At 39.4% G+C, this 27,893-nt stretch overlaps 1 protein-coding gene across 1 annotated transcript in view; it reads right to left on the bottom strand.

Moving 5' to 3' along the window:
* CFAP221 (cilia and flagella associated protein 221) overlaps window positions 1–27,893 on the bottom strand; it is a 105,691-nt gene that overhangs the window by 46,729 nt on the left and 31,069 nt on the right. The window contains exons 6-10 of the mRNA XM_054574940.1: window positions 15,602–15,705; window positions 5,354–5,513; window positions 2,944–3,064; window positions 2,750–2,861; window positions 2,449–2,557 (exon numbers count right to left, since the gene is read on the bottom strand). Of these exons, the coding sequence (XP_054430915.1) occupies window positions 2,449–2,557; window positions 2,750–2,861; window positions 2,944–3,064; window positions 5,354–5,513; window positions 15,602–15,705 (606 nt within the window). The remainder of the gene's footprint in view (window positions 1–2,448; window positions 2,558–2,749; window positions 2,862–2,943; window positions 3,065–5,353; window positions 5,514–15,601; window positions 15,706–27,893) is intronic.

The following is a 27,893-nucleotide window of genomic DNA, read 5'->3' as shown; positions in this document are numbered from 1 at the left end:
ACTGTAGAGGTTGTGCCATTGGACCCTACACAATGCCTACTACATTAGGCAACCCTACCAAGCCTGGGAAATGTAGCAGGTCTACTTCTACAATTTTAATTTATTTTTTAATCCTTACCTGAGAACATGCTCATTGATTTTAGAGGAGAAGGGAAGGAGATAGAGGGGGAGAAAAACATTGATGCAACAGAGAGAAACATCTACTGGTTGCCTCTCATACATGCCCTGACCAGGACAGAAGCTGCAACCCAGGCATGTGTCCTAACTGGGAATCAAACCCGCAACCTTTCAGTTTACGAGATCACACTCCAACCAACTCAGCCACACCGGCCAGGGCAGCAGCCCTACTTAATACACAGAGACAAACACAAATTGGCTGCTGAAGTCAGGAGACAAAGAAATATGCTCAAAATGAAAGAACAGAACAAAATTCCAGGAAAAGAGCTAAACAAAATGAAGACAAGCAATCTTCTAGATGCTGAGTTCAAAACACTGGTTATAAGGATGCTCAATGAACTTAGGGGAAGAATAAATGAACTTAGTGAGAACTTCAACAATGACACAAGAATCATAAAAAATAGAACTAGAAAACAAAAAAGAACCAGTAAGAAATGAAGAATACATTAACTGAAATGAAGACTACATTGCAGGGAATCAATAGTGGAGTAGATGAAACAGGATCAAATCTGAGATTTGGTCCTCACCCAATCAGAATGGCAAAAGGAAAAAAGAATCCAAAAAAGTGAGGATGGCATTAAGAGCCTCTGAGATAACTTCACATGTACCAACATTTGCATCACGGGGATATGAGAAAGAGAAGAGGGAGGGCAAGGAATTAAAAACCTATGTGAAAAAATAATGATGGGAAACTTCTGTAACCTAGTGAAGGAAATTGACATATAAGTCCAGGAAGCACAGAAAGTCTCAAATAAATTGACTCCAAAGAGACTTACACCAAAACATATCATGACTAAAATGCCAAAGGTTAAAGACAAAGAGATAATCTTAAAAACAGTAACAGAAAAACAATTAATTACCTACAAGGGAGCTCCCATAAGACTGTCAGCTGATTTCTCAACAGAAACATTTCAGGCCAGAAGGGATTGGCTTGAAATATTCAAAATGACAAAAAACAAGGACCTACAACCAAGATTACTCTACCCAGCAAAGCTGTCATTTAGAAATGAAGAATATATGAAGAGCTTCCCAGACAAGAAAAAGCTAAAGGAGTTTATCACCATCAAATCAGAATTACATGAAATATTAAAGGGTCTTCTTACATGAAATATTAAAGAAGAAGAGGAGAAGAGAAAAAAGATAAGAAATATGAACAATAAAATGGCAATAAATGCATATCTATCAACAATTGAATCTTAAAAACAAAATAAACAAACAAGTGGAACATAAACAGACTCAGATTCAGAGAACATTTTTATGGTTGCCAACTGGGAGAGGGATCGGAGGTTCCTTGACAAAAGTAAATGGAATAAACAGTACAAATTGGTAGTTACCATATAGTTACAGGGATGTAAATTGTAGCATAGAGAATACAGGCAACAATATTTTAATAACTATGTATGGCATCAGGTGGTTGCTAGACTTAGTGGCATGATCACTTAGTAAGTTATATAATGTCTAATCACTGGGTAGAACACCTGAAACTAATATAATATTGTATGTCAAGTATAACTGAAAAATAAAAAAATATTAAAAATGCTCTTCGGTTACTTGGCATACTTCCTATTTAACTGAGGTGAGACCCTGAATACAGAGTTAAACTGAAGCTGAAGGTATTTCCATGAGAACAAAGGACACCCTCAACCCCGTGCAGGCAGGTGGTAGGGTAACAGGGTGGGGAATGCCTGGGCAGGTGAATGGACAAGACGGCCTCGCAAAGACTCTTTCCTGGAGTCTTTTTTTTAGATTAATTTAAGAGTCTCTCAAGTTTGCTTTCGCTAAATCTGTACATATGGATACACTGGTATGACTTAATTTTAAAAAATTGTGAAAAGGGCTCCATTTTGATCGCAGAAGCACATATAGAAGTCTCATATCTGAATTTTAAAACATTCATCAGAAACCTGCGCCACCATAGCTTGTACTGCTGGGCTCCCCAGAAGGTCCCTGGGGGCTCCTGGTGCAGTGAGATTTGGGGCTCCTGGGGAATGAGTGGGTGCTGGCCACAGCGGGCAGCAAGGAGCAGTGTCCACACTTCTCCCATATGCACTCCAGTTCTGCTACTGTCTGGTCTCACTTAGGAAAGAGCATAGTTTGGTCACATTGATTTGTTCCTAATAAAAACTTCATTCTGAAATAGAAGGTCCAGTGGAGAAAAAGAATAATTAAAATTATTTCAAAGAGTTACAACTTTTCATTGTCTCATATAAAAAAAGCCACTACTAAAAACAAAGTACTGTCACTTGATACAAATAATTGCTCAATATTTACCACTTAAGGTGATTTTCAATCTCTTCACAAGTGTCCTGTCTGACTTTCTGTTCAAACAGTGCTTCCTTCATCTGTCTTGTTTTTGAAATCCCATTGCCTTGGTCCAAAACTGAGGGCAGGAGCAAACAATGATTATGCCAGAAATCAAATCAGAATCATTTGCTAAAAGAAAAACATGTTCCCAATGGCAAAACTTAGCGATCTGAGTTTTGTTGTTATTATTCGTAAATAGTAAATGCCACAAGCAATCATTCTTTCATATTCTGCCTAGGTGCTGATTTAAGGTAGATCAGCTGGTTACCTTCTCTTAATTCTTTAATCTTCAATTTTCCTGGTTCTTGGTTTAAAACAGATGCCACAGCAAATGGATTTGATAAATCCACTGGAAATCTCAAGTTCTGATATTCAATTTCCTGGGACCAAATCAGGAAGAAAAATTCATTATTTTGCTTCTCTTGCACTCCTCATATCATGGTTGGTGTGATGCCCACTTACTTTAATCTTTAGAGGTTTTGATTTTGCTGGCAGTCGGTGAAAATTTATTTCTGTCATTGACTTTTCTGGAGGAATCTCTTCTTTCTTAGAAAGAATATTTAATCTTTCAAATTCTTCTAACCTATAGTTTCAAACAGATATTAAATTAGTACTTGTATGTAATCCAACAACTCAATGTTCCTATTTTTATCTTCCTTCAGATTGTATCATGACTTACAGTCCATTAATTAGTCATCAAAAATCTAGTGTCTAAACGTTGTCTACTAAAATAAATGCAATGTCAGCATACAAAAGGATAATAATTTACATCAAAATAGCTTACCAATGGCTGTTTTTCCTTACATTCTCAAAGAACATAACAAATGGAAAACATGACATGCTGAAAATTGCTCTCATTGTCCAGCAAAATTTACTTCTAGGATATTGGTTTTCAATAGCTAAATTTACTACATTAAAAAAATCTTACATTGATTTACCTTCCTAGTAAAAGAATAATTATGTCCACCATTTGCAGTAAGATCTTTCAAAAAGAGATTCAGACTAATGTTTGAATATAATTGCAAATTGTCTTTGGACATATGTATGTATAGACAGTGCTGCTAACATGCCTATGGAAGCTATCTGAGTTACTTATTATGAGAAGTAGTAGAACTACATTATGTCCATAAATGCTACCTATGAATCATTTCTTTAAGCAAGAATACCTGAACACTTGTTTTATAGGGTTACATATTTCCATGGTAGTACAGATATGAGATAAGAATATGCTAACGTTCATTCATTCTGACAGTCAATATGCATTTGCTGTGCACCTATTGACAGGCCCTGCTGCACAACGTGGGTGACATGTCAGCAAGCTCAACTTAACATCGCTTATGTAAGAGTGTCCTGCAAGGTCCATGGCATGGGAGAACCTGTCCTCCAGTGAGACACACATTGATGGACATGGTGTGATGTGCAAGGATGAGGTGCTCGGTTAGGGAGCGAGCTGTGGCTCTGCATGTACATCTCAACAGAGTTTTGATATCACTTCTGATGTAAATACTGGGAAACAACAAAAAATTGAGGGTGCTGAAAAACAATCTCTTTAAGAAATCTAATTGTGAGCATTGACAATAAAAATGAAGGGATCTGAGACAGTGATAAACTGAAGAGTTACACGTGGAATTTGGTTGTGCCAAGTTTAGGACATGAGTAAGTCCATCACACATCCTATTCTGAAACAAACAAACAAACTATGCCTATGAAGCACCAGAGAACACTGGAGCCAGGATATTTTTTTCTTCATGGTGAAATTTGTATGTTATAGAACTATTTTCAGATTGGGGAGATATGCAGGTCTGGAGACATAGTCCTTGAAAATATAAAAAGTGTGCTAAATAAGATATTAAAACTAGTTGGGAAACCAAAACACAATAGTTTAGAAATAGTATATATTGGTATTTGTATAGAGCTTCTCCTATATAATACTCTTGTGTAATTAAGAACATGTCTATGGAAGGATAGATACATAAAAATCCCATTCAAATGGAGTCTTTAGGAAAAAAATCATGATCTAAATATATAATAAATCATAAATTACACTTTTAATATACCTTATATGATGTAAATATATAATGCATTTCTATGCATGAAGAGAAGAAAATCAAACTATTTCTTTATCATTTTCAAAATATTTATAAGAATTTCCCAAGATTAGTGTTTATACTGTGACAAATTTTCCTTTTAACTTTTATAAAAATCATGGGTATTAGAATGAGACTTATAGTATTAACTAGATACATTGGGATATAAAATACAAGCTCACATTCAAATGAAAATAGAACTTCAGAAAAATTTTAAGTATTGTAAAAATTAACCCCATTTCACATCTTAACTCTGAGTTGAATGCTCATGGTGTTTTTTAAAAAACCTTTCATGTGGCACATTTCCCTCTCTGCTGTATGTCGAAGTAACTTGTTATACAGGACTTATCTTGGCTCCTCTGGGTGGGTAACTTCAGGGTGTGGAACATTTCCCAAGAGGTTTTGCAATGGACACTGCCTAGAAAAGGCACTCAACTATTATATTAAAACTTTGAAAAGTTATGTTGTTCTGGCCTAATATTTAAATTTTGAGTAAACAATAATACATACATAAGGTCAAAAATTCAAACAGCACAGCAGCAGTCATTAGTGAAAAAAATGTATTCCCTGAAAACCCCTTTATTTCAGTCAATGCTTCTCCGCTTGGCAGAAGCAACAGCTGCTACAAGCATAGAGATATTCTATACATTATCATTATATTTCAAAATGTATTTTAAGTAGGATTTTGATGGCATTATGTTAAAAGAAAGAAAAACAGAATAGAAGGAAGACAGATTTTTTAAGAAGTTTTAAAAATAAGCAAAGATATTCTAAAGCTGCTGTACTTTAAAGCCATGTTGGGATAGCATGTTCCGGTGAAGACACATTCGTAGGGTTGAGAGTTGAACTGTGAAATCCATAGCTGCATTTTTATTTGTGCCATCCCATAGTGAAAAGGTGTAAACATTATAGTCACATTCATCTTCCCATTAGCTGGAATTATTCCTGAGAGGAGAGAAATGAGGAAAAAATGACACTTTCTCTTCTGCAAAGTAAGAAAGGCATGCGTGCGAGGGCACGCACATACACACAGTCTTCCCAGGAAAAGCACAAGTTTGTATCCTCTTTAAATAGTCTTTTAATTAAATACATGTGAATCATCTTCTGGTGTTTACATTGATTTTATTTACCAATTACTACATTACTCCTTTATAATGATTATTTGGTTGTGTCAGATACATAAATATATATATTCCAATCAGTATTAGTACATCATAGATGAATTCCATGAACTGTAATCTTTAAACTAATTACCAGATGTCAATGTTAACACTATGAACAACAAGGAAAAGCTAGGAACACACACAAAAATTTTTGTCCAAAAATTCAGTTTTTTATATTTTTGTATAATTTTGATTCTTTCCTTTAAAATCTTCAGGATGGGACTTCCAGTCAAGATGGACCCATAGGTTGCCTTCTTGCACAACATCAAAATTATAACTAAACTATAAAACAGCCAACACTCAGAACTATCAGAAATAGAGTTTAATGGAAGTCTGACAACTACAGAATTAAAGAAACCACATCCATCCCGACTGGTAGGAGGGGCAGAGGTGCAGAGACACTGAACAGGCTGGTCCCACACCCATAGGTGGTAGATAAAAATTCGGGAGAGATATCTCAGGAGCGAGGAGCTCCAGCCCCACAACAAGCCCCCCAGCCCAGGGTTCCAGTAAGTCCTCATAACTTCTGATTGCAAAAACAAGTGGGGGTTGAGTCAGTGGAAGAAACTTCTGGAGCCCCAAGCAGTTCCTTTTAAAGAACCACCACACTGACTTACTCAGACTCACTCCCTCTGAACTTTAGCACCAGGGTAGCAACTTGAAAGGCACCAGGAGCATATGGAGAGTAAAAGAAGGGTCTGGCAACAAAGCAAGAGCTGGGGGACAGCTTCCTCCCAGATGGAAAGGTGAGCAGAGGCCATTGTTCCCTTTCTGAATCCTCCCTCCACTGAGCCACAGAGCCAGCAGGGAGGTACCACATCTGAGATTTCATCAACCTGGCTAACATTGTTTACCATGCCCTGGAGATCCACTGAGGCTCTGCACCACCTGACTTATGGGCCCACTCAACCTGTTAACAGTGGCTTTTCTGTATGAATGGCTGATATTGGCTCATGCTTCACAATTTCCTAAATTTTCTTAAACAAGCAATAGCTGGCCTCAGTGAGCCCTCATCCCCTGTACCTCTTGCTAAGTGGCCCCAGGACTAGCATTAGCAGAAGCCAACCTAGGTTTACAGCTTGGCTTTGCCTGAGCACCTCTAAACCCATGACAAGTAGCAGCCATCTGCAGATTGCTTTGTGGTTCATGCAGAGTGACCTCAAGCAGAACACAAGTGGGCAGTGACCTTGGCCTGCACACCTCAGAAACTTCCCCAGAGCCTGCACACCCAGTGGACAGCTACAAACCACATCAGAGTACCACCACGCTGCCCCTGCACAGCTGATCCTCCACAGAAGGTGGAAATTGGTAGTCAGTGGTCACAGCCAGTCCTTGCAGTTGACTTGTCTGGGTAAATACCTCGCATTGACCTGCCAACAGCAGTCAAGGCTCAACTACAAGAAGAGGGTGTACTCAGCCCACATGAAGAGCGTACCTCTAGTACCCAGCTTGGGCGATAGGGGAGGCTGTGCCACTGGACCCTACAGGACACCTACTATATTACAGCATGCTACCAAGACAGGGAGTTATAGCAGCTCTACTTAATACATAGAAACAAATATAAGGATGCTGACAAAATGAGGAGACAAAGAAACATGGCCCAAATGAAAGAACAGATCAAAACTCTTGGTAACAAACTAAACAAAATGGAGATAATCAACCTATTAGATGCAGAGTTCAAAACACTATTTATAAGGAAGCTCAAGGAACTTAGTGAGGGCATCAACAACATAAAACAGATCCAGTCAGAAATGAAGAATACACTAATTGAAATAAAGAACAATTTACATTGCTGGTGTAATTCCCAGTCAGGGCACATGCCTGGGTTGCAGACCAGGTACCCAGTAGGGAGTACACGAGAGGCAATCACATATTGATGTTTCTGTCCCTCTCTTTCTCTCTCTCTTCTCTTCTCTCTAAAAAATAAATAATTTTTTTTAAAAAGTCTTAATCTAAAAAAAAGAGAGAGAACAATCTACAATTTACAGGGAAACAACAGAAGAGTGGATGAAGCCAAGAATCAAATCAATGATTTGGAATATAAGGAAGCAAAAAACAACTAATCAGAACAACAATAAGAAAAAGAATCCAGAAAAAAATGAGGATAGTGTAAAGAGCATCTCAGACAACTTCAAGTATTCTAACATTCACATCATGGGGGTGCCAGAAGGAGAAGAGAAAGAGAAAGAAATTGGAAATCTCTCTGAAAAAATATAGAAAACTTCCCTAATTCAGTGAAGGAAATAGAAATAAAAGTCCAGGAAGCACAGAGAGTCTCAAACAAAATGGATGCAAAGAGGCCCACTCAAAGACACATCATAATTAAAATGTCAAAGTTTAAAAATAAAGAGAGATCTTGAAAACAGCATGAAAAAAACAGTTAGTTACCCATAGGGGCGTTCCCATAAGATTGTCAGCTGATTTTTCAAGAGGAACTCTGCGGGCTAGAAGGGATTGGCAAGAAATATTCAAAGTCATGAAAAGCAGGAACTTACAGACAAGATTGCTCTACCCAGCAAAGCCATCATTTAGAATTAAAGGGAAGATAAAGAGTTTCCCAGACAAGAGAAAAACTAAAAGCGTTCATCATCACCAAACCAGTATTATATGAAATGTTAAAGGGTCCTACTTAAGAAAAAGAGTAAGATCAAAACTATGAACGATAAAATTGCAATAAATACATATTTATTAACAATTGAATCTAAAAAAAGAAGCTAAGCAAACAAGAACAGAGACAGAATCATGTATATGGAGAGTGTTTTGATGGTTGCCAGATGGGAGGTGTGCTTGGGGGAATGGGTGAAGAGGTGAGGGGATTAAGAAGTACAAATTGGAAGCCACAGAATAGCCATGGGGATGTAAAGTACAGTATAGGGAATGGAGTAGCCAAAGAATTTATACATATGACTCATGGACATGAACAATGGTGGGGGGATTGCCTGAGGGAGTGAGGGGTGCTGGGTGGAGGGGTCCAAATGGAGAAATTTGGGACAACTGAAATAGCATAATCAATAAAATATAATTTAAAAAATAAAATATAATCTTCAGGATGGAAAACTGTTCTCTTCAAAGTCAAATATCCCATCATATCTTATTCCTCCCTGTATTTCTGTTGCCATTGTGGCTGGAACATGGTAAGTGCTCAATAACCATGGAAAGAAAAATAAAAGGGAGAAAGGTAGAGAGGGAGGAGGAGGATCGATGTCGTAAGTTTGAGAAGGGGTAATGTTCTGACTTCCACTGAAGGCTTTCTAGTTTGCTTTCTAGATGATTCCTTATGCCCCTGTGTATTTGGTTTTTCCTGTCCCTGCAGAGGCCTTGCACATTCTCTCATAAATTCCTGACGTGCCTCCTTCCCACCTAACCCTTCTCTGAATCTTGAACCACCAGTGCTTTCTATGATCATCCACACGGACACTTCACTCAGCCAGCTAGGTGGTCATTGAGCACTTACTATGGGCCAGGCACTGTTTAGGCACTCTAGAAATAGCAATAAACAAAACAAAATCACAGATCTCAGAGTTTACTTTCTAATTGATGATAGTTAAAATAAATAAACAAGTGAATGTAAAACATAAAGTCAAGAATACCAAAAAGAAAAATAAAGTAGGGTATGGGCAGGCCAGCAAAGTATGACATGCAGGTGCTTCAATAAATACCTATTAAATGAATGAATTAATCTAAACTTCAAAGCCTATGTCATCCTACACATTGTATAAAATTCCTCCTGACTCTCCATCCACAGGAACTGAAAGTCCTCTTATGTCTGTCTGTCCTACAGTACTTATGTATTGCCTGCATTGTTGCCTTTCTAAGTTTACAAGCTCCTAACTAGATTGCAAGCTCCTAACTAGATTGCAAGCTCCTAAGGCAGACAAGAGGCCCCAAAGCTCTTTTATCTTCATGGATCCCAAGCAACACTGCTTCAGAAATAGGTATTTGTAAATTTCCTGAGTGCAGATGTAAAAATCTTGAAATAACATCCACTAGCAATTAAAGAGCCCACCGAAGGGAAGAGGTAACAGTCAGAAGCACTGTATTCTGTCCATCAACCTAAGATCAGTAGAATGGAAATGCCATAATGCTCTAGATTCAACACCTTGACCATTCACTTGGTCAGGAAATATACTCATTTGACCTGCAATTCACTGGGGGCTTTACACTAAGAACATTTTAGTGCTCTGCTTCAGCTCATTAACTTTAAAAAACAACAACAAACAAGCTCTAGAGTAAAAGGATTGTTTGCCTTGACCTGACTGATTTATTTTTAAGTGCTCCCAGTCCATTTCTAATACATAGAGCATACTGGAGCTGTAGCCTAGGTAACCAGAGAACACTGCTTTTTCCATTAACAGGGATACCAGTTAACATAAGTCTATTAACAAGAACTTAGTCGCAATTGATTGCTACAAAAAGTGTGCCAAGCAGTCACAGCTTATTGCTTGGCAAAAATTAATGGTGGGAGAAATGAGAGTATGTTTCATGTTTTAAAAGTGAGAAAAGCATCCCAAAATTTACTATTTTATTTCTTTAAAAAAACCCAAACTATGATTTTATGGCTTCAATTTAATTTCAGATCATTACCCTTAAAGTAACCAGGGATAATGATAAATCACAGGGCAGGGAGGGTGATATGACAGAGAGAAGAGGAGAGAACAAACCATAGAAATAAACTAAAGGCTAAGAAAACCCCAGTTTATCAGCAAAATGAGTATTAAGAAGAAACTGTAACAACACTTAAAAATGCTATAATTATAAATGAAATCACGAGAAAATACCATGATATCTTTGCCTTGATATAATTAGTAAAATGTGTGTAAATATGGGCAGTTACTAAAAGGAGATGGAAATATAAAAGTACGTTATTTGTTAGGGCATAAGGCCCAGGATAGAGGTAATTTTTAAAATTTCTTTTCTTATATGTTCATATGATGTTATTTTAATGTTACAATTTTTAAGTTAATTTTCTTCAAAAATCACAAAAAGTACAGACCATTCTCTCATATGCTTGATGTATTAGTATTGATCTTAATCTTCCAAATGTAGGGTCTCACTAGCTGTGATCTTGGGTAAACTTCTTAATCTCTTTAAACCTCAGCTGGGAATTTAATAGCTACATAGTTTAAAAATTGTAATGAACAAGCTGTTGACAACAGCTTTTTGATTCATTGGATTATGGAAGGATGGGCTTCAAGGTGCAGCTTCTGTCTGACTGGCTGTGAGTCACCCGCCAACCCCTGGGACAATCACAGGCCACCACTGCTGCCCAGGGTGTGTGGGCAGGGAAAGGCCTTAGTGAGCATGCAGACCCTGACTCACAGTCTTGTTCAGCCTCCCACGAGCTCTGTCATTTGACCTGGTTACTTTACCTGAGGCTCATTTCTCTTATCTGTAAAATGGGATCAGGAGGAAATGATGTACAGGATCTGGGATAATGCTTGGCACATAGTGTGTGTCCTGTGAATATGTCCTTCCCAATGTCTGTGTCAAATATACAAGTTATAATGTCTTTTTTTTCATCCTCACCTGAGGACTTTGTTAATCATTGCTTTTAGAGAGAGAAGAAAGGAGAGAAACATCGATTGGTTGCCTTCCCATACACACCCGGACCAGGGATGGAATCTACAGCCTAAGTATGTGCCCTGACAGGGAATCAAAGCCACAACCTTTTTGTTAAGGGATGAGGTTCCAACCAACTGAGCCACACCAGCCAGGGCACAAGTTATCATTTCTTGTGTGTGAAATAATCATTAAAATGTCAAGAAGAAGAAATGTTTCTTGGAAAAACTTATACTTGACCCATTTGAGTTCTTAAAAGTCCCCAGTCCTTATTTTAATATTTAATCCATTCTCTCTCCAGCAAGCTTTGTGACTGGAACCAGAAATTAGTATTGGAATCCTCCTTTTCCTCCCTGTCCATCACATACCCAAAATGCAGACACTGGAGCAGGACGAGACCACCCTGGGGCTCTGCCTGTATGAATGGAAAGCTGAGAAGGAGTCTGAGTAGAAGGATGCTGGGGAAAACTAAGCCAGGTGAGTGGCTCACTGTCTGTCAAGCCTACGACCTGCTGGCTGGGAGCAATGAGTGCAGCGCATGTACCGTACGCTCACTGTCCCAGGCACTGTGCCCAGCACCATAGACAGCTCCTGGGAGGGCAGAGGGACTGTAAGGGAATGCTTAATGCTGAGCTTAAAGAGCTGCTGGTAGTGTCTTAAAGAGTCCCCACATCCACCCATTGCTCAGATTAAAACCAGGAGCCACCTCCTGACCCCAAAAACTTCACCAACCCTTCAGCAAGGCCTATCCACTCCATCATCCACCCCTCATCATCTCCATGGCCAGCACTGATCCAGGCCAACCTCAGCTTCCTTCCTAAGGGTTCTCTCTGCTTTCCCCCTGTGCTACTCCAATAGACTCGCCCCTGAGAGCCTAAGAGATCTTTTAAAATATGAGAGTATGCCACCACCCTGCTTAGAAACCTCCAATGGACTCACATCCAGCTCAGAATCAAACCGACTTCTACCTGACTCAAGTTCCCATCAGCCTCTCCAATTTGTTCTTGCAAACTCCTCCCCTTGCTCACACCCTCCAGACCTGCTGGGCTTCCTTATTTCCTCAAACATGGCCATGCCATGCCTCTTCCATCCTTACGGCCTTTGCGTTGATGGCTTCCTCTGTTTGAAATCCTCATCCCCAGCTCTAACCAGGCCTGGTACCTCTTTATCCATTGGGCCTAAGTGGACACTACTTTTCCTCAGAGATACCTTTCCTGATCATCTGGTTCAGAGCTGTGAGCTGGTCACATCACCATGGTTTATTTTTCTTGACAATTATTTCCACTGGGAAATGTCATTCTTTGTGCGCTTGTCTCTATCCACCCACCAGAATGCCAGCTGCAGCACAGTGGGAAGTGTGTCTGTCTTGTTCCCTGTGGCACCTCAGTTCCTATCACAGTGCATGATGCATGGCAGGTGCTGAGTACTTAGCTCTGGAATGAAGGTCTGGATGAGTGACGCTGGATGGGGCGGGGGGAAGCAAATCCTACAGAACCAAATCCAGCAGCATTTCTGGTGAAAGATGATGAAATAAAGCTATTCTAACTTGACTACCCTTCTCACCAAAACAACAAGAAAACTCACCAAAACAATAAGAAAAATTCATCAAAAAAATTAAGAAAACAAGAGAAAAAAACCCCATGTCAAATGAAAGAGAAAATAAATCTATTAAACAAAGGAAATGACTATAATTGCAAAGCACAGGTAAGCAGTATGCCTGACAAATATGGTAAACTGAGGCATGTGGCAAGCTGAGAGCTGGGAGGATAGCAGATTTCCCCTCAAGTAAGAGTCATGGCCCTCTTTTGAATATGAAAACATATTCAACTACTCTTTGATTAATGTAATAAAATGTGGGGGTGGAGTATGGCTGGGCGCTGGAGAAGTGGGGATCATGACAGAGACCCAACCTCAACATCACAGGAGGGCAGCTGAGGAAGCTACTGTGCTGCCATGCCATTTCTATCATCTTAGGCCCAGGGCTACTTCAGAAGGTGGCTGGCAGTGACATGGTAGGAGAGCAGAGAGTGAGTAACCACAGAATGGTCGCTCATGGAACAGATGGTGCAGAGACTTTCCTATGACTCATCTGGTCCTGGTGAGCACAGGGCAGTTATGGGAGGTATACCCCCAGGATGCTTGAGCTCAGAGTGTGGTGCCAGATTCCCTAGGTTCCAAACCCAGCTCTGTCTTTGGGCAGCTTGCCTACATAGTCCATGTTACTAATTCCTCATCTGTAAAGTGAACATTTTAATAGAATCTATGTATAAGAATTGTTGGGAGTATTAAATGAGTTATACATTCAGAGTGGTGTCTGGTACATAGTGAGAACTATGTAAACACTATTTATTATTACTATTATTATTATTGTTATTATCACCATCACCCCTTCTCCCACATTATTCTCCTGACTTTTATACCCAATTAGGTTGTCCTTCAAGATTACAGGTAGCAGGGAGACATTTTCAAACATGCACGCACGCTAGGTATGCAGCCCCAGGAACCTGTGTTAATAAGCCACTAGATGACAAAATCCAGATGTCCGAAAAAGAACTGAGACTCAGTGGAACTGGCACTTCTGAACAGAAAGCAGAAATACAGAGTTTGGTCAAGATACAGGGTGAGCTTCTCTGGGTGAAGTTCACTGACTGCTGCTGTGGTCAATTGTGCTTAACCAGCCCAGACTGATGTCTTTTTGAACAGATGATACCAAGGCCCTTGAAGGCTAGAAGAATATGTGAGACTTAATTGAGAACTATTATTAATTTCTCTAACTTTTCTTTCACAAAAATAGAATTTTCCTAAACTCTAGTCTGTGACACAATTCTACTTGCCCCCCTCTCCTATTTCAAGGCATTCTGGTGGCATTACTCTTCCGGTTTAGGGTGGTCACTGAAAGCTTGAGTCTGGAGTTAAGTCAGCTGGCCTCCCTGAGTCTCACTGTCCTCAGCTGTAAACAGGTGATAATAGTCCCTCTTCATAGGGCTGTGGGATGAAATGAGGCAGTGCATGTTATGAGCTTAGCGTAGTATCTGGCATGTGGTTAATAATTAGTAAATGGGAGCGACTGTTAACAGAATGCCAGCCATGCTGTGTATAAGCACTGCCATGCACTGGGGATCTATTGAGTGCCCAGTAAAATATGGCACTGCCACCAAAGACCAGAGCTGCTTCAGGGTCTGTGCCTAAAGAATTGCCACTTGCTTATTTAGCTTTTCCAACTTTCTTCAGTATGCTACTGTCAATTAGTTAAATAAGGGACAGAGGGAATTCATTTGCATCTTATATATTGTCCTTAATGTCCTCCCTCATTATTAGGTTTGGTATTTCAGAAAGTCATGAAAAAGTTTGATCTTTTTATTCTGTTTCTCCTGAGCATTCTTTTCCAACCTTGCATATGGCCCCTGGCTACTCTCCCATTTGCTGAACTGGAAGATTATCAGAAGCACTTTGCTGGTGTATCTCACTCAATTCTATCACTTGTCAAAGATATACCTGTATGCCTCCATTTCTCTATATAGCCTTATAATCAACATTTATTTTCTGGGTTGAGGCTATTCACGATCATCCTAACCACCAATAAGAAACTATGTTATATTGCAAAAATCTCAGAATGGCTCCTAGTTCTCTAGGAAATAACATATATACACTTGGTAATTTAGAAGCGATTCAAAGTTTCTGCTTGGACCCCCGTTTTGGACAAAATATGCACTTACAATGGTGAAAGATCAGGAAACAAATGAATAACTCTGTTAACATTTAAAAGCAAATCTTCAGTGTTCACAGCAGACCATTGTGGACAGATATCTAAATACCAAACCTAAACATCAAGAGACAGAAACTGGGGAGCAGGAATCACTTCAGGTAGAGATTTTACTTTCAAAGGTCCTTTCAAAGGTGCTGCTTTCAGCAGCACTGGGATCTCTGTCCTTTGGGGCCTGCAAAGATGGACCGCCCACATTTCATCAGAAATGTCACTGAGATTCTGAAAGCTTGGGAAGATATCATAGTCCCAATTTATTTGAAATTGAATTAAAAGGTGAATACAAAACCAAGGAGGTATCAAGAGCCAAAATTAGAATAAGAATGAATTAACTTCTGATGTCAAGTTTTGATCTTGGAAGAAATTTACCTGGAATTATAAATTATCTCCATGATTCAAATGGTCACAAGCAGCTTTATCCCCAAGTGTCCAATTCTAATTTACATTATGTCAGGTATATAAAATCTGTGACTTGAGACCTACCCTCCAAATTCTCTTTGATCTAACAACTAAGAAAATAGGAAACCTGAAATCTTGACTCTCCTTACCTGATGTTGGCTTAACAGTAAAGGCCTGATGAGACTGAATCAAAGCAATATGAAACTCAAAATCTACAGGGCAGCTGCACTGCAAAGGAATGACATATTTTTTGCTGCAAAAAAGAAAAATGGAAAATGTCATTTTTCTTTATAACTAGGTTTTTTAGTATCAAAGAATAGAGGCTCGTTATGCAATAAACAACTACAACAATGACAATGGTCAACACCAATACAATAGTTCCTGGGTGCCAGCTCTCCTACACATTTCTCAGATAGTAATTATTCTAAAAATTATTTATTTATTCATTTATTTTCAGAGAGAGAGGCAGGGAGGGAGAAAGAGAGGGAGAGAAACATTGATGTGAAGAGAAACATTGATTGGTTGCCTCTCGCACACCCCCAACTGGGGATCTGACTAGGAATCCAAGCGATGACCTTTTGGTTTGCAGGAGGACACCCAATCCACTGAGTCATACTAATCAAGGTGATAGTAACTATTCTAATCCTATGTGGTAGTGCTATGAGCACCCCCCACCCCCCGCACTTACAGAAGAGGAAATTGAGGCACATGAGAGAGTAAGTGTCCTGCCCAAAATGACACGACTGGTTAGTGACAGAACCAGAATTTAACAGTGGTCAACAGTGCTGAGTGTTCACACTTCAAATACCTCTGTCCTTGCAGCCTCTGAGGTACTGCAGGTATATCCTGTTGGACACTCACAGTCTTGAGGGACAGAATCTCTGCCACATATCAGGTCCCAGGGAACCTGGGAACCACTAAACAAGTAGGCCTCACAGGAGCTGGAAAGCCCCCCCCCCCACACACACACACACTACTTTACAGAGCTTGGAGCTAGGCCATGTTGAAGAAACAACATTACAGGCTGTTTGATGGAAATATGCTTGAGGCTCTATTTGGTTAGAAGTCCAGTACAGGACCTAGAGGGAGTCCATGCTGACTCAAGACAAAGTCAACTTCTGGGAAAGCTTAAGGTTGTCTCTCACAGCACCACAGGGGACCCCAGTGGAGATACTTCTCAGAGGGCCTTGAGCTTCTCCTCATGTCCTCGCCTATCAGGGAGATCCCAGGTGGGCCAGAGTTTGCAGAACGAGCACGGCCTGGAGCAGTGGAGTCCTCCTGCTGGCACTGGCCTCCTATACAGAAGTGGGCCGGTTATTTGGGCACCTTAAGCAGCAGCATGTTGAGCTCCTTTGGGTGACTCAGCCAAGCCTTCCAACCTAGTCTTTCTTCGCAGATCCTCCCTTTTCCACCTCATTATCTCTGGTGCTCTCACTGACCACCACGCCCTCCTGCCAGTGGCTGGTTCCTACCTCTTAAAGTGTTGGATGAGAACCTCCCAGCCAACTGCCCTTTTCCCTCACATTTCCCAGTTCCTGCTCCTGGGAGAATGTGATTGTGATCAGTTTGAACAGAGCTTCCATTTTGAGCAGCTCCTACACTGCCTTCTGGGTGGTGCCCATTCAGACCCAGTCGGTGTGGGAACTTTCCCACCATGACCTGCTTCCTTAACTGATCAGTGCCAATCTTCCTGGGAGTCTCTAAGTCCTATGAAGACAGAGCAGAATCTACTTGCTCTCCAGAGTAACCTCAGCAAAATCCCAGAATCCCACAGAGGCTACACACTTAACAAATATTTCCTGGAGCAACGTAAAATCACTCTTTTTCAGTAGCAATTCTGAGGATACAGTACAGTTCAAATGTAGTTTTTAAAAAAATTATGCCACGGGCATTTTTATTTGGCTTTACATTTGTTACTTTTTAACAATTTTTGAAATATTCCAAATATAAAGAAAAATAAAGAGAGTAATAAGTAAAGATGCCATATTCCACTACCAAGCAGTATTACATCTTCTACTTTGGGTGTCAATGTTTTATTTTTAAAGAAACCACAGAACAGTTGAACCCTTGTAGACCCTTCCCTTGTCCTCTACTCCTTCCTCTCTCCCCAGGTTTGATCCCACCCTGTATTCACTATCATTCTCATGCATTTTTATGACATGTGTTATGTACCCACAAAATATATAATATTGTTTTCAACAAAATTGTTCAAAAACTTGCTAATTTTGCTTAACATTATACTTTTGAGATTTATCCATAATGATACATCAAGTTATAGTCATTAATTTTAACTAATAACAAGGAACCTTATCTCTAGTTATATTTATCTACTCTCATACCATAGAGCATTCAGGGTGTGCCCTATAGCAGGAGACTGGGGCAGTTAGGTTTGCACTCTTTCACTATTGCAATGTGACAGCGACAATCCTTGTGTGTGATTCTTTGTGCATCTGTCCCAGAGCTACTCTAGGAGTAACAGAAATAGAATTGCTGATCAGTAGTAAAGTAAAAATGTCAACTATACTAGATATGGCCAAAATGCTCTCGAAGCCCTTTTACCAATTTATATTTCCACCACCACACATGGGAGTTCTTGTTGCTTACAAGACAGGATTTTCAGACATGTGAACTTCTTCCAACTTGATGGGGGTGAAATGGTATCTCATTTAATTTTCATTTTCATTTCTTTGATGTTGAGCTTCTATTCCTATGTACCCATTTTGTTTCCTCATCTATGAATTGCCTGTGCATATCCTTTGCCCATTTTTCTATTGGGTTGTTTTGTTCTCTTATTAATTTGTACATTCTAGATATTAATTTTGTCAACTATATTTATTCATATAAATTCTAGATAAGGGTCATCATAGGAAGTATTCTTTTTATCCAACAGTGAGATGAACACACCATCAGTTTTTAACCGAATCCTGCCTTAGCTCAGGTTCTACCAGAAGTATCCAGTCCATCTTAACACTCTGAGATGCTTCCTAATTCTGAAACACCAGGTACATAAAAGTAATTGTACTCTCAAAGCAATTCGACCTAACAGACCCTAATACCCTACTGAGCACCAGCTACTCTATAGCAGAAGGTAGATAAAATAAACATTACAGTTACATATCCACTATAGATGTAAGCAGCCTTGGGACATGGTCAATGAGAAATGTTAAACTGCTCAAACATAGTCTCTGAAGATGAGGCCAGTGACTCACGCAGCCACGTGCGCTGGGTGGTCCTCTGGTCAGTAGCTCCAAGGTTCTGCTTAGCACTGCCCCAGCAAGGTAAAGTCTGCTGCTCAGGGAACTTCTGCTAAAAGATGCATATTTGCATTTTCTTGAACTAAAACAAAAAAACTGCTGGGGTTTTTCATATATGCCACATATTTAACCAATTTTGGAACTCTGATAATTCCCACAGAAAAAGAGTCAGGGTGTTTGTTTAATGATGATTACATGAAGTGAATACCAGTCATTAACCAGTCAGAAAAAACAATTCCTTAAGGTCACAAAATTTCAAGTACCTGGATTCAGAAGGAGACACAGCAATGCAAGTAACACAAATTTCAGTAGAATCATTGAACTTGACTTTCATTGCTGCTGTTCAATATTATGGATTCCAAATTAGCGTGGGTGGTACCATAGTTATAAATCAAGGACAGTCTAGCTGAAGTTGGATCAAAAGAAATTGGGGCAAATATAAAGTTTAGTTTACTTAGAAGTTTTTCAAATCTGAAGAAACAGAGTCCCATTATATTCTGGGGAGAATTAAAAATTTGAATCAAAATTCCCATTGTTAAATACATTAAAACTGATCTACAGTGAAGAAAGAGGAATAAATATCCATGTCTTATGCCTGTTATTCTCAGAAGCAAGTAGGAGCCTAAATTAAAGTTCTTCTATAACTTATAGGAAGCATCAATTAAAATCCTGAAGCAGATAGAAATAAGTACTTTTGGAGGTAACCACAGCTTCTACCCTTGTTGCTGTATCCATTAAACATTTTATCAATTGTGTTAAGACTATGTATAAAAATATATTAAGTACTTTAAAAGAATGATTCCCTATTTTGAATAAAACCCAACTTTAAAATACTAGACTTAGGTGCTCCGCACACAGCTTGTGCATGTGTGAGCTGGGGGGGTAAGTGCAGACAAGCTGGAAGAAATAGAAGATCCCTGGCCAAAGGGGTCACACAGCTGCAATGAGACCCTTGAGGAGAGACTGGAGATGGAGGCGTTGGGGAAAGAACGGGAGGAGGAACCAGGGAATCCTGACTCCCTCCCCATTCCGTAGTCTCCATTTTGGGCAGGCAAGGCGCACCCCCAAAGAGGCAGAAACTGAAAAGCACACAATAGACAGGCCAAAACCACCCAGTGCAGGCGCGCACACTCGTGCCAAGTGGCCAGCGATGGTTGGCGAGCATGTGAGTGGACCCGCGGGGGCTGGGGAGGGCTCACGCGGGCTGGCAAGGCCTCCTGCAGGGTGGGCGCCGATGGGGCCTGTGAGGAAGTGCGCAGATCTGCGAGGGCAGGCGTAAACCAACATGCACGGGCCTGCGAGTGCAGAGAGGTCCGCAGAAATAGTGGATCCCGGGCCAAAGGGGTCACAGAGCTGCCCAGAGTCCCTGGAGGAGAGACTGGAGACAGGATTAACCAGAGAGTCCTGGAGCTGACTTCCTCCCATTTCCATAGTCTCCATTTGATGAGGGCAGGTGATGCCCTGAAGGAGACAAAAGCAGGGAAAGCACACAATAGAAGACCCTGAACTGACCAGTGCTGAGGTGCTGACCAGGCGTCGGCGCTAGACGAGTGTGCGAGGTTGGGTGAATAAGCGCCCAGGCAGGCTGGAGATCCTGTTGGGCCGGGGAGTGCGCTCAAGGAGCTGGAGGGAGAGTGCAAAGCGATCCACAGAAATAGTGGATCCCTGGCTGAAGGGGTCACAGAGCTGCCCAAAGCAGGAGTCAGACACAGACAATAGACTCCTGGAAAGCTCAAACAAATGACTCAAGGTCATATAGGATCAACAACTGACATCATCAGAGGCAGGCCCAGAAATAAAACTAAAGAATAAACAAACAAACAAACAAACAAACAAATAAAAAGACCTGCCTACTACCATAGAAGATTAATTCACAAAATTAGGAAATCTAGATGGCCCAATTGAAGCAGAAGCAAGAATAAATAAATAAATAAATTACTTAACAGACTCCCACAAATATGGGAAGAAAAAGAAGTTCCCCCCAAATGAGGGGAAAGGGGGACTCCCCATAGAGAGAGCTCAATGAAATAGAGGCAGGGGAACTATCAGATACTGAATTGAAAACAATGGCTCTAAGGAAGCTCAATGAGCTCAGCCAGCTCAAAGAGAACTATGAGAAACTGCAGAGAAACCATCAGGATCTTACAGCAAACTATATTAGCCTGGAAAAGGACATAGAAACTATCTAGAAGACACAGGAGGATATGAAGAATACCATTTCTGAACTGAAGAACACAGTAGAAGGAATTCAAATCAGGCTGGATGTAGCTGAGGATCTAGTCAGTGAGATGAAGGATAAGGTAGAAAAAAGCTCCCAGAAAGAACAAGAAATGGAAAAAAGACTCAAAAAGAATGAAGGGGCATTTAGGGAAATGCAGGACAACCTGAAACGCAATAATATCCGCATAATAGGGATACCAGAAGGAGAAGAAGAGAGGCAAGGGATAGAGAACCTCCTTGAAAAAGTCGTGATGGAAAATTTCCCTAATTTGAGGAGAGAAAGGCTCTCATGGATCCAGGAGGCACAGAGGACCCCACTCAAGAGGGACTCAAGGAGGTCCACTCCAAGACACATCATCATTAAAATGGCAACTATCAAAGACAAGGAGAGAATCCTCAAGGCAGCAAGGGAGAAAGAGAAAGTAACATACAAGGGGGCCCCGATACGCCTAGGAGCTGACTTCTCAACAGAAACACTACAGGCCAGAAGGGAATGGCAACATTCCAAGCCATGAAAAGCAAGGGCCTAAAACCAAGGCTGCTCTACCCAGCAAGGCTCTCAATTGAAATAGAAGGGGAAATAAGGAGTTTTCCATACAAAAGAAGGCTAAGAGAATACATCACTACCAAACCAGCACTACAAGATAGGCTAAAGGGACTGGTTTAAGAAGATGAAGGAAAAGAGTGAGAAAGAGAAAAACACAGGTACAAAGAGAAAAAATAAATAGGTTTCTATCAGTAATATCTCTAAATGTGAATGGACTAAATGCCCCAATCAAAAGACACAGGGTAGCTGAATGGATAAGAAAACATGACCCACACATATGCTGCCTACAAGAGACCCACCTCAGAAGAAAAGACCTACACAGACTGAAAGTAAAGGTATGGAAAAAAATATTCCAAACAAATGGGCAAGAGAAAAAAGCAGGGGTTGCCATACCTGTATCAGACAAAGTAGATTTCAAACCAAAGGCCATAAAAAGAGACCCAGAGGGACACTTTATAATACTTAAAGGAAGAATCTATCAAGAAGACATAAACATTGTAAACTTCTATGCTCCCAATGTAGGAGCCCCCAAGTATATAAGGAAATTGTTGGATGACTTCAAAAAAGATGTAGACAGCAACACACTGATAGTAGTGGATTTCAACACCCCACTGTTAAAAATGGACAGATCTTCCAAACAAAACATCAACAAGGATATTGTGGAGCTGAATGACACACTGAATCAAAGAGACTGAACTGACATATATAGAACCTTACATCCCAAAGAAGAAAAATATACATTCTTTTCAAATGCTCATGGAAGTTTTTCAAAGATAGATCACATGATAGGACACAAAGCAAACCTCAGCAAATTCAGAACAATTGAAATAATACCAAACTTTTTCTCAGACCACAAGGGCTTGAAACTGGAAATCAACCCCAAAGAGAAAACTTCAAAAACTTGCAAACTCATGGAGACTGAACAGTAGACTATTAAACAATGAATGGGTCAATAATGAGATGAGAGAAGAAATGAAAAAGTTTCTGGAAACAAATGAAAATGAACAGACCACAGTCCAAAACCTATGGGACACAGCAAAGGCAGTCCTGAGAGAGAAGTTCATAGCAATACAGGCTTACCTATAAAAGACAGAAACATTTCAAATAAATGACCTAACACTACAGCTTCAAGAACTGGAGAAACAACAACAAATAAATCCCAGAGCAAGTAGAAGGAAGGAAATAGTCAAGATCAGAGCAGAACTGAATGACATAGAGACAGAAAGAACAATTCAAAGGATCAACCAATCCAGGAGCTCGTTCTTTGAAAAGATAAATAAAATTGACAAACCTTAAAGCAGACTCATCAAGAAAAAAAGGGAGAGGACCCAAATTAATAATATCAGAAATGAAAGAGGAGAAATAACAACTGATACCACAGAAATACAAAGGATTGTCAGAAACTACTATGAACAATTACATGCCAAGAAATTTGAACACCTTGATGAAATGGACAAATTTCTAGAAGTATAATCTTCCAACACTAAAGGAGGAAAAAACAGAAAGCTTGAACAGACCGATAACAGCTGGGGAAATGGAAGCAGTAATCAAGAAACTCCCAGCAAACAAAAGCCCAGGGCCGGACGGTTTCACAGGAGAATTTTACAAAACATTTAAGGAAGAGCTAACTCCTGTCCTTCTCAGACTATTCCAAAAAATCCAAGAGGAAGGAAGACTCCCAGACTCTTTTTATAAGGCCAGAATCATCCTAATCCCAAAACCAGATAACGACCCTACAAAGAAAGAAAACTACAGGCCAGTTTCGCTGATGAACGTAGATGCTAAAATCTTCAACAAAATATTGGCAAACCGCATCCAGCAATATATTAAAAAGATTATCCACCACGATCAAGTGGGATTCATCCCAGGGATGCAGGGATGGTTCAATATACACTAGTCAATAAATGTAATACATCACATAAATAAAAGACAAGACAAAAACCACATGATCATCTCGATAGATGCAGAAAAAGCATTCGATAAGATACAGCACCTATTTATGATAAAAACACTCAGAAAAGTGGGAATAAATGGGGCATTCCTCAACGTAATAAAGGCCATATATGTAAAACCTATAGCCAACATCATACTCAATGGGCAAAAACTGAAAGCTTTCCCACTAAGATCGGGAACATGACAAGGATGTCCACTTTCATCACTTCTTTTCAACATTGTATTAGAAGTCCTAGCCACAGTGGTCAGACAAGAAAAAGAAATAAAAGGCATCCAAATAGGAAAGGAGGAAGTAAAGCTATCATTGTTTGCAGATAACATGATAGTGTACATAGAAGACCCTGTAGACTCCATCAAAAAAACTCCTCAACCTAATAAGTGAATTTGGCAGAACAGCAGGATACAAAGTCAACATTCAGAAATCAAAGACATTTTTGTACAGCAGCAATGATATAAAAGAAGAAGAAATCAGAAAAAAATACCATTCGCTATAGCAAGAAGAAAAATAAAGTACCTAGGCATAAATTTAACCAAAGAGGTAAAAGACCTGTACGCAGAAAACTATACAACTTTGAAGAAAGAAATTAAGGAAGACACAAATAAATGGAAGCATATACCGTGCTCATGGATTGGAAGAATTAATATCATCAAAATGTCCATACTACCCAAAGCAATTTATAGATTCAACGCAATCTCTATTAAGATACCAATGACTTATTTCACAGAAATAGAACAGACATTTCAAAAATTTATATGGAACCATAAATGATCCCAAATAGCCACAGCAATTTTGAAAAAGAAAAAGAAAGTGGGAGGGATCACAATACTGGACATCAAACTATACTACAAAGCCACTATACTCAAAACAATCTGGTACTGGCACGAGAACAGACCCATAGACCAGTGGAACAGAATAGAAAGACCAAAAATAAGCCCAGGTCTATATGGGCAACTAATATTTGACAAAGTGGGCAGAAGCATAAAATAGGGCAATAATAGCCTCTTCAACAAATGCTGTTGGGAGAGCTGGATGGCTACATGCAAAAAATTGAAATTGGATCATCAGCCGACACCACACACAAAAATAAACTCAAGATGGATAAAAGACTTAACTATAAGTTGCAACACCATAAATGCCCTAGAGGAGAACATTGGCAGGAAACTCTCAGATATCCCACGCAGCAATTTTTTCACTGATATGTCTCCTAAAGCAAGGGACATAAAGGAAAGAATAAACAAGTGGGACCTCATCAAAATAAGAAGCTTCTGCATGGCTAAAGGATACATCAGCAAAATGAAAAGGGAGCCAACCCTATGGGAAAATATATTTGCTAATGATACATCAGATAGAGGTTTGATCTACAAAATATATAAAGAACTCACTGGACTCCCCTCCAAGAAGACAAACGATCCAATCAAAAAATGGGCAAAGGACCTGGGCAGACACTTTTCCAAGGAAGAGATACAGAGGGCCCAGAGACATTTGAAAGGATTCTCAGCATCACTAGCCATCAGAAAAATGCAGATCAAAAGCACAATGAAGTAACACCTCACACCGGTCAGAGTGGCCATCATAAACAGATCAACAAACAAAAGGTGCTGGCGAGGCTGTGGAGAAAAGGGAACCCTAGTACACTGTTGGTGGGAATGCAGACTGGTGCAGCCACTGTGGAAAGCAGTGTGGAATTTCCTCAAAAAGCTGAAAATGGAACTGCCTTTTATTCCAGTGATTCCCCTGCTGGAACTATACCTTAAGAATCCCCAAACGCCAATTCAAAAGAACATACGCTCCCCAAAATTCATAGCAGCACAATTGACCATAGCCAAGTGTTGGAAGCAATCTAAATGCCCATCAGTAAGGATTGGATCAAAAAACTATGGTACAGTTACATAATGGAATACTACGCAGCAGAAAGAAAAAAGAACTACTAAACTTTGAGACAGCATGGAGCATTATGCTAAGCGAAATAAGCCAGGGGGCGAAAGACAAATACCATATGATCTCACTTATAAGTGGAATCTACCCAATAAAACGAAGATGCAAGGAAAATAAGACCAGCAACACTGAAAGGAAAAGAAACCAACAGAGACAAGTGGGAAGGGGGGTGGGGGAAAAGGAAGGGAAGGGGGAAAGTCAAGGAACATATAGCAAGGACTCATGCACAAAACCAAAGGGGAAGAGTTGAGGGAGGGTGGTAGGGAGGGAGGGGGCAAGGGAAAGTGGTGGGGGGAAGGCAGAGACGAATGTATTTGAAATGCAAATGTTTGATAATATTCAGTGCTTGTGAGAAAGCGTAGAATATACAGTTTCAAATAGTATTGGAGTCAACTATTTGGCAGAAATTTTGGCAATATCTATGAAAATTAAGTAGGTACTATATACCCCGACTGACATAAATTGCAGTGCTGGAAATGTATTAGTATTCATGCAAATTATAAAAATGTGTTTACTACCAGCATGGAATACTTATTAAACTTCTCCTATAAAACAGGAGTATTCTTGAGGCTTATGAGAAAAAGGTAATCAAGGAAGATAAGGTCCTTTGACATAATATGTGTAACTAACTGAAGGGTTCTTATCTTAGTTATCCTAGTAAGAAAGTAGTGTGATATTTATACAAAAGAAAGAATCTGTAAACATAAATAATTTAATATATAAATATATAAAAATACATATGTATATCAGTTCTCCCTTAACCATAGTTTTCCTTTTTGTAGTTTCAGCTACCGTGATCAACTGTTGTCTGAAAATGTTACATTAAAAATTCTAAAAATAAACAATTCTTACATTCTAAAAAAATAAAAAATAAAAAAATAAATAACTTTAAAAAAGAAAAGAAAAGAAAAGTCACCCAGAGTGAGAAGGGAACTTCACTGGGCTCCCCATGGTCTGGGTGGACTATACTTTTGATAGTATCTTTGAGTCTATATTTCCTAAAGCAATTGTTTGAGCATTGACTTCTTTGTCTTAGTGAACTGAGTGATGTAAGATATGTTAAAGTTCCTCAAAACACAGTAAAAGATTACATAATAATTGCCATCAGTTAAGTGATGTGCAGAATGAACAATTTTAGTTATCTCACTACTGTAAAAAGGTGAATGTACTCCCTTGACTATAAAAGAAATGAATACAATTTTGCAGAGTAAGGTTCCAGTATACTTCTCTATACTGGATATTTAAATATAATGAAGTTAAAAATAATAAAATACTAGACTTATATTAAGATCATGTACAAATTTTGTGGCTTTTAGAAGGGAGTATACATTTACCTTATAGTAAGTAAATATTATAAAATAATTTAATATAAAATCAAATATCTTGCCTCTTCTCTAAATAAATGCTAGTAGAGGGCTAGGGTTTAGTTTCTATTTAATTATATGACATTTGTGTTTACCTTACTCTGATGTTATTTTCTCATTTACCCTAAAATTTAACATTGTGTTTGCCAAAGAAGTAATCAAAATTTTTTTTGAGAGAATAAGTGCTCTTGAGAACTTACTGTGGATAATAAAAATTAAATTTCCCTCTTAATTAAAAAAATCTCAATACCTAGAGAGTAAATGAGCAGGCCATCTTATCGTAAATCAGATTTAACTCCTTTTTAAGTTATGTCAGTTAACCATCATTCTCATGGTTAACTGACATAAACATGATGAATATTAATTTATTACAAGATGGCGACAATAAACATGACTGAATATTAATTTGTTACAAGATGGTGGATTCAGACAGCATAATAAATTAGCCATTAGCTATTATATATGTGTAAAACTTGAGGAAAACAGATAAAAGGAAACCTCCCCACAGAGAAGTATTGGTAATTTAAACTACCACATAGACTATAACATGTCAATGTAGTAGGGTTTTTCATTTGTTAACTGCTCATTGATAGAAGAATCACTTACAGAACAAAAGATGTGTACTACAGTGATATATCTGTGTGACATTCTTTCCCTTCCGAATGTACACAAGACTCATGAAGAAACTGAGTCTAGGAAAGCTTTGGGACTACGAGTTCTAAAAACCAGTCTATTAAGTCTTGGACACTACTTCTGTTGGGAGGTGAACTCTGTGTCTCCTCTGGAATCTGAGTTCTCTGACTACTTAACTAGAATACAGTAGAAATGATGCCTCATTGTTTCCTAAGGCCAACCCTGAGAAACTGTCATCTTTCATTGGCATTCTCTTAGGATGCTCCCTCTGGAATCTGGTCACCAGGCTGGGTGAAAGCCCAAGCAGCCTGTGGAGAGATCTACCTGAAGAGAACCATGGCTCCTAGCCCTTGGCCAAGCTCAGGCCCAGGTAATAGCCAGCATGTGAATGGACCACCTTTCAGCCCAGGTGAATAGCACCAGCTGACTCTGCATGGAGCAAAGATGGGCCTTCTCCATGGAGCTTTGCACAAGCTGTAGATCCACAAGCAAAAGAAATTATTATTGTTACTTTAAGCCACTATTTCTAGGGTG

Source organism: Pteronotus mesoamericanus, unplaced genomic scaffold (genome assembly GCF_021234165.1).
Source record: "Pteronotus mesoamericanus isolate MK-2021 breed Mesoamerican mustached bat unplaced genomic scaffold, CSHL_Meso_final contig_27, whole genome shotgun sequence".
NCBI classification, from domain to species: Eukaryota; Metazoa; Chordata; class Mammalia; order Chiroptera; family Mormoopidae; genus Pteronotus; species Pteronotus mesoamericanus.
This window is presented reverse-complemented; position numbering and strand designations above follow the sequence as displayed.